The sequence below is a fragment of the Phalacrocorax aristotelis genome, chromosome Z (genome assembly GCF_949628215.1).
Source record: "Phalacrocorax aristotelis chromosome Z, bGulAri2.1, whole genome shotgun sequence".
Classification (NCBI taxonomy): domain Eukaryota; kingdom Metazoa; phylum Chordata; class Aves; order Suliformes; family Phalacrocoracidae; genus Phalacrocorax; species Phalacrocorax aristotelis.
Genome location: NC_134311.1, coordinates 65,783,892 through 65,791,364, shown reverse-complemented (window position 1 = coordinate 65,791,364; position 7,473 = coordinate 65,783,892). Strand labels below are relative to the sequence as shown.

General features: G+C 39.9%; 1 protein-coding gene across 2 annotated transcripts in view; it reads left to right on the top strand.

Moving 5' to 3' along the window:
* The window catches only part of NNT (nicotinamide nucleotide transhydrogenase), a 47,813-nt gene that overhangs the window by 138 nt on the left and 40,202 nt on the right, over window positions 1-7,473 (top strand). Inside the window, exons 1-2 of one of the 2 annotated variants that reach the window (XM_075079174.1) lie at window positions 62-180; window positions 947-1,144. In XM_075079174.1, coding sequence (XP_074935275.1) covers window positions 994-1,144 — 151 coding nt within the window. In that variant the 5' untranslated portion in view covers window positions 62-180; window positions 947-993. Of the gene's footprint in view, window positions 1-61; window positions 181-946; window positions 1,145-7,473 lie in introns of those variants that run through there. The other variant, XM_075079173.1, reaches the window with a different exon arrangement.

Genomic DNA, 7,473 nt, shown 5'->3' with positions numbered 1-7,473 from the left:
CGACGACGACAGCAGCAGCAGCTCTGTTGTCTCCCGGCGCGGGCGGGGGGCGGCAGTTGCCGAGAAGGCTGCGGTGTCCTGCTCTCGCACCGCGTCGGGGTGGCGGGAAGGAAGGGCGGGCGGGAAGAAGGAAGGACAGTCAGACAGACGGACGTGTGGGAGGAAGGACGCGTGGAGGAGGCAGGTGGCGCGGGAAGGGGCTCCGGGGCGGGGAGCGGAGCGGTGGCGGCTGCGGGCTTACCCCGGTCCGGGGGGGTGCGATGGCCGCCGGCTGTGTGGCAGCGGGGGGCGGCGGAGGGCGAGCCGCTTGCCCAAGGTCAGTCAGTGCCCGTGGGCTATAAATAGCGGCGGGAGCCAGACGGGGCCGCTGTCTTGTGGGCCGGGGCGGCGGAGAGCGGTAGGCGGCCGCTGGGAGCAGCGGTGGGACGGGAGGGGACGGTGCCTTAGTGCGGGGCGGCGGGATTTCGGGCGAAGAGCCGGTCCCTCCGCTGGCCGCTACCGGCTCCCCGGCCCGCTCCCCTCTGTGCCGCTGCGGGTGCCCGCTGTGGGGCGTCCCCTGAGCGCCTGCAAGCTGCTGTCCCGGTCAGGGTGACTCCCTTGGCAGCTCTGGCAGCGGTTGGAATTGTTTGTCTGCTTCCTTGAGACGCAGGAGGCTTTCACGTGCCAGAGTTGTTTGTTTAGAGCGAGGTCGTAAGGAGAATAAGTCACGGAAATACAGTCTCTAGGTCAGGTTGTAATGTCGGTCCTCCTATGGGCTTGCTGCTTTAGTTTGATAGTTTTCTTACTCATTGGAAAAAAATTAGTTTTGTTTTCTAGCTAGAAAGAAAAGGTGGGGAGAAGTGATCATCTCATGGCTACTGGCAGTCGGCCACATTTAAGCTGCTGAGTTTACATACCTTCTGTCCAGTATCATTAATAACTCTTGCTTTTCTTTTCACATGTGCAGCAGGGATTCCATACGTGGCAAGGAGTCTGCTGTGAGGGCTGGGCAAAATGGCAAGCCTTCTGCGTGTTGCTGTTAGTGGGTACTCAACTCCCCTTTTTGGCAATGTGTTACCACCTAAGGTGCATTCCGCAAAGATGCCATGTTTGCGAATGTTTAGAACCCACCAGATGCTCAGGTCTCAGGCAGCTCCAAAGCCAGGTAAATTAAGTTATTTTAAATAATTTTTATATTTAAACATTAAGGTAATTTGAATTTCTCTTTCAGATATGCATGAGTACAGAAAAGACTTAAAAAGAACACTCTTAATTCATGTCACCAGCCCACCTGAGCCAGTTGCAGGTCAATTTTACACTGGTACTATAGGGCTTCTGCAGAAGGTGTTTGTGTTTATTCTGAATACTTTAGGTCCAAGTAGTCTTCAGTGGTAGGTGGTCAGAGCTCCTGCTGACACCTTGGTTGAGGGAAATACTTAAGTGCTTTTCTTAGTTACAAGCCCGAGTTGCCCATGGGTTTTGGTAGTGCAGCTCTTGCATGCAGGGGAAGATACAGCTCTGACAAAGCATCTGGAAGCATGACTATATATATATGTAATTATTCCACCTAAAAAATCTCGTACTTACATTCAGGAAACTCTTATGTTGTACCACCTTGAAGAACGTTTGATCTGCATCTTCACGTGTAGGGTTTGTTGGTATATTTTAGTGGGGGTAATGGACAGGTTCAGGTATTTTCAGGGAAAAAAAAAAGAAAGGAGGGAATGGGAGCATCTTTGGTTCCAGTTTATGATGTGAGCTTGGTGTGTGAAAATCAGAACTGGCATCTTTTTACTCTATCCTACACTGCATAGCCTGACAGTTAGGAGACTGGCGAATACACAAAACTGGTTTAATGATATTTTTGCCCATTGTCCTTCATCAGTGATGTCCCCTTGAAGGAATTCAGAGACCCAGCTTCAGTGCAGATTTAGGGTCTTCTCAGTCTGCGACAGATAAATGTGTAGAGTTAGACTGATTGTACGTGTGATGTTTGGTTCTTTCAAAGGTACACAGTAAGTAGCCACGCTAGATATTTTGGAGTATTAGAAAAGTAATGCTGTTTGTGAACAGAAGTGTCTGTGGAAACACAGGAAATAAGATTAGACTGTATGACTCGGAGAGGCCTTTGTTGCATGGAATTTCTGGCAATACTAATGGTGGCTATGCATTTTGGGGTCCTTTCAAATTGGTGACCCAATGTTTTGGAGATTCTGAAGAAATACGATCAGAGTTTCTTTACTCCGAGGGCTCCCGATAATCTGTATCGCATGGCTTTTTACCACAGTTGCATGGTGAAACCTGAATTTCTTTGCTCTGACTGACAGCCCAGGGATCTGGGGTCTGTCAGAAGTGATCAGGAAATAGTTTTGCCATCCCATGGATTTGTGATGCTCCAAATTTATTTTTCCGTATTCAACATCTGAATGAAAGAGACATCTGCTTGTCTTGATACGGCAAAATTGTTCCTTGGTTGGGAGTGTTAACCTGGGACCTAGGAAACTAGGTTCAAAGTTCTTTCTCAAATGTCCCAGGTAAGTGCCCTTGTTGTTGTTTGAGTTTGGAATCAATCTTTGGTTTTGACTTTGACCACAAATTTGATCATGAAACTGAAAGATCTTGTCAGTTTTACTGAAATTGGTATGCTTGTCTGTGTGCGTGTGTGTATGTATGTTTTCTTGTTTGTATGAATCACTTTTCAGAAATTTTTCCACAAGGCCAGAGAATTCTGACTGATGTAATGTTTTTAAGCATTCAGTGCTATCCCCTCAGATCTGTCATGTGGAAGCCCTTATTTGAGGGCAAATAGTATTCCTGCAATGCAGTCATTTAATGCTGAGAATTATAAGTTTGATGAGTCTTTTGGTTGATATTTAAGCTGTCCTTATAGTTAATTTTGGTAACATGAGATTTGTCATTCAGTAGAGGACAAATCAAGGATAAAACAGCCATTGAATGACAAATTAGTAGCAGTACTATTGCTTATGTGTGCTTTTTAAGTGCTCTTGAATAAAAATCTAACAGCATATAAAAACTACATTTTATTCTTTTAGAAATTATGTTTGATTACTGTGACACTTGCTAAAATCACTGTAATACTAAGAAGAGTAAGTTTTCTATTTGAAATGACTACTGTCACAGTAATTCTTAAGCCATTGTAATTACGTTCTCTCACATTAGCTTTCATTTAGTCCCAGATGTGTTATGTGCAAGAGTAACAGCTGCTTGAGGAGTGAAGAGATTGGGAGTGAGTTGAGATGTGAACTTGGAGGGTGGATACTTTTCTTATCGCTCTTTATTTTGCTGCTGTTTTCTTAGTTTCTTAGAAACAGGAGTTTCCATACAGAGGTAAAAAAGTATTCCTGTAACCTGCCTCAAATAGTCGCGAGCACCAGGTACTTCAGAAACAGATGCAAAACTTTCCCGAGCCCTGGGAAAGGCATTCATGGAGTGACTGGCTCTGAGGTTTCTAGTATACTTCCGAATTGGTTTTGTCCTATAGCTCTGTGACTTTTATGCCTCTCTATCTTGGGATTTTTAATGTCCTTTTTATTTGGATGCTTCTTTCTTAAAAATTCCTGTTTTTTTCTAAGTCTTGCAGAACTTTTAAACTATTAACAGTTTATCGTCAGTTCATTCTCTAGACAAGCTGTATGTGATCTATAAACCATAGACAGTCTCCTTTAATGTCCTTGGGTTTTTTGTATCTCGTTGCTTGTGTAAGAAGAGGGAACAGGTGTTTGTTTAATCTTCTGTACCATTCTTTTTTCTTTTTTTTTTTGTCTTTTTACCAACATCATATTGCTGTTCTTCGGAATATGTCCTCATCTTCAGAACAGGTGAGATGGTTTGTTTAAAGCTGATATTAGAGTAACTTAGAAATTAGGCAGGTAACATATCCTGTTTTCTCATGCCAGAAGATGTGACAAAACTTCTCCTTTCTCGTTTCAGTACGTCAGTCTCTAATGTTTGTTGATACTATTTTGCTGCAGACTACTTCCTGAAATCAGGTTAAGGAGATAAAACCCTGTATTTTTCTCTATTTTTCTACATACAGTCTTCTGAGTTTTGACAGTTTTAACTTAGGATCTTTAAACATTCAGTTTGTAGATGGATGTTAAGTGGAGAAAATAGCTTTTATAGTTATTTCTAATAGTTTGATTTCTGAAGCTTGGAGATGTAGACTACCTATTTATTTTGTTTACTTGAAGTTTGAGATTGTGCTTTGAATATGTCTTCATGATACAGTCAAGATTATGTTATGGGGGTGAGAAAAAGTGTCGTCTTATCAGTTTTTCTAAATTCTGATTTATGTACATCCCATACTATTCTAAAGCCTGTGAAATGTAATGATTCTGCTTTTGGTAGTGGCAGAACACTTTTGGTGTTGATTGCTGGTATCAAACAACACTGTATCTCCTACTCATGGAACAATACAGAATCTTCAATACAGAACAATTCAGAATCTTCATGTGCCTCAAAAAGGTGCTCAGGGTATGTGGATATCGGTCTGGTTTTGGAACAAGTTCTTGATGTTGTAAAACAATAAGTTATTAAAACATACCCAAGGCAGTTATTAAAGAGATTGTCTAACATGGAGGCTTAGAAAGGCAACTTGGAAGCTTTACTCTCTCGTGTGATTTTAAACCTGAGGCAAGGATAGCAGATGTGCTTTCTCAAAACAAAACCTAAAGTTAGGATCTTGATTTATAATTCTGCATTTCACCCTTTCAAAACTAGTGACTTTGATGAAATTGCTGAGTTCAACAAACCAAATCTGTGTTCATAGTATGGTGCCCTTCAAACATAGTATTTATCGAACCCTGTCCTGAAGTTTTAACATAGACCTTTGCTTTGCAGTTGTAGACATCTTCTTTTTGTTGAGGAATGATGTGATAACTCAGGGTTGTGTGCTTGAAAAATGTCCCATACCTGCTCTAGCTAAAGGCTGGCAAACTGACATCTGTTTGCTTCTGTATTCATTTGCTTCTCCATTCATTGGTTGCTAGAAATTCAATAGTGGGACAGAGGAGAAAAGAGAGCAAGAGGCAAATGAGACTTGTTCAATGTTTATCTTGGATTTGATCTCCCAAAGCATTGGCGGAGGGCATAGTTCTCGGTATTAGTCTCAGATCATTCTGCTTACTAAATAAGAAGCAAATACTTTCTATCTGAAAAAGTTTTACATTTTTTTATTGCACGCAAATGGGTTTCCTCATTTTTCTTTCACATTGTTACATCTGGCACGTAGGAAGTGCCTATTTCTGTCCCATCTCTCCTAGCCATTTACTCTTCTACGTTGGTACCCCACACAAAAGCAAGTGAACAAAAAGAAATCAGAAGCATCAATTGTCATTTGAACTCGGGCCTTAGGAGCTAAAAAAACCCAACTTTTTTTTTTGCTTGAAATGTATACACTTTAGTAAAGTGTCTGTGTGCCTTCAAATTAGCAGTCATCCTTCCTTCCTTCCTCTGCATTTGTGTGCTGCAAAAACTTCCAAAAGGAGAAGGGGAAGGTAGCGCTTCAGTTTTTATTTTCTCAGTGCTTCTTGAAGAGCTTTTTGCCTTCTATCATAGAGCTACTTCCTTTCTGAAATTATGATTGGTCTCTGTTATTCTAACAAATTTTAATCTTCTAGGTTTCCTTTTGCTTCTAAAAGACAAGAGAGATCATTTCCACTGAGCTGATTTAGTGAAAATCAGAAGTAGGACTTCATTGTGTAGTAATTAGGAGAAGAGATTAGAAGAAAGTTCACTTCAAATGACAAGGGTAATTTGTATGAGTGGCAGCAGCAGTTACCATAGCTTTCAAGTGGCTAGTGCTGCTGTGATAGAGATGCCCTGAGCTGCAAGGTGATATTTAGATGTGGTCTATGCTGATGAAGCAAATCTTCTCAAATCATCGTAACTTTTGTGGTCAGTTGTTTTACGTGTGCATTCTTGTTCCTGTTGTGACTTCATGTTCCTTCAAAGGATGTTTTTCTTAATTTGCTTTTTGTCTTGTAATCTAAAGAATTTTAAATATTCTCCAACATACAAAATATCAAAACACTTATGTCTTAAAATTATTTGTTACCTTTTATTAGTTTAATTTCAAAGAGAAAGCTAAGATTAAAAAAGGTAAAAACAGAAGTAATGCAATTCTTTGATCTTTCACTCTTCTTGTTGGATGTGTTTGATCAGGTTTTTTTAATGTGTTAGAAGACTGATAAGTACAGGTTTAAAGTTGTTAATCTAAAACATTTTCAGATATTCAACTTTAAGCACCTTACAATCCTAGTTTAATTTCATAGATAGATTTAGATTTAAAAATATCAAAATAATCCTGTTCCTCAAAGCTCTTACAGCATGGTAGTTTTTGGCTTTGTTTTGTGAGGCCTTCTAAAAATGTGCAACGCGTTACTAGTCTGATACAATTTTTGTAGTGCAATATATAGTATTCGTGGCCAAATTAAAAACAGATTTGTAATTTAAAACAAGCCTTTCATGCCCTTCCTTCCCTTTGTTTTTGGTTGTGTTTTTTTTTTTTTTTTTTTGTGGTGGTTTTTGTGTTAGTTTGGTTTGGGGTGGGATTTTTTTTGTTCGGGGTTTTGGTTTTTTATTTGTTACTTGATTTTTAATATGAGTGCTCAAATTATATTTCATTAATAGGTATGTGGTGTAGGTGTCTCATGTATAAATGTCACAATCCAGGTTTAAGTTGTGGGTTAGACATCAGTGAAAGCTGATGCAGAACTGGACTGTGTTGTCTAGTGTAATGGAAGGAATGTTTGGACAATTATTCTGCTTGAGTCTGTGTATTTTTAAATAATATATTTAAACACTTGATTGGGTCAGAGAAATTTAACTCTCAAATATTAGACAGGAAGCCTGCAAATTGTACATGAACGAAGTTAGATGTTTGTAATTTGAAACCTTAAGCTAAAACCGAAAAATTACAGCTTCTGCAGTTATTTAGTAGAGTTCTGAACAAGTTAAGACAAGGAGATAACACTGATGAGAAGTATATTAACAAACTAGTAGACAGATATTCCATTATTCTTCTACTACCTCTGAATTCACATTTTTCATTTCTGTAGCAACTTTGAGTACCTTATTGATGTAGTTGCGCCTTTCAATGTATTTTGGTATGTAAACTAACAATCATTACTAGTGATCTGAGACAACTGTAATTTGAAAACATGTTCTGTTAAAATGCAGTTTAGCTGTTTAAGCTCGTTTGTTTACTTCCTCACAATAAAGTTGAGTTGACTAGAGAGGGATTTAAATTCTTAACCCAAGGAGAATGTGTTATCACCAGAACTCCGTGCATTGTGTAACTGGCATTCTGATTTATGCAGTTAGAACTGTATAAATGGTCTGTATGGGTATGAACTGTACCAAACACTTGTTAATGCTTGTGTGGCTGATTATGCTGACATGCTGATTCCTGAAAGAAAAGGGATGCCTAGCAAGATGGTGTAATTTAAGGAAATTTCTACACTGGTAAGAAAT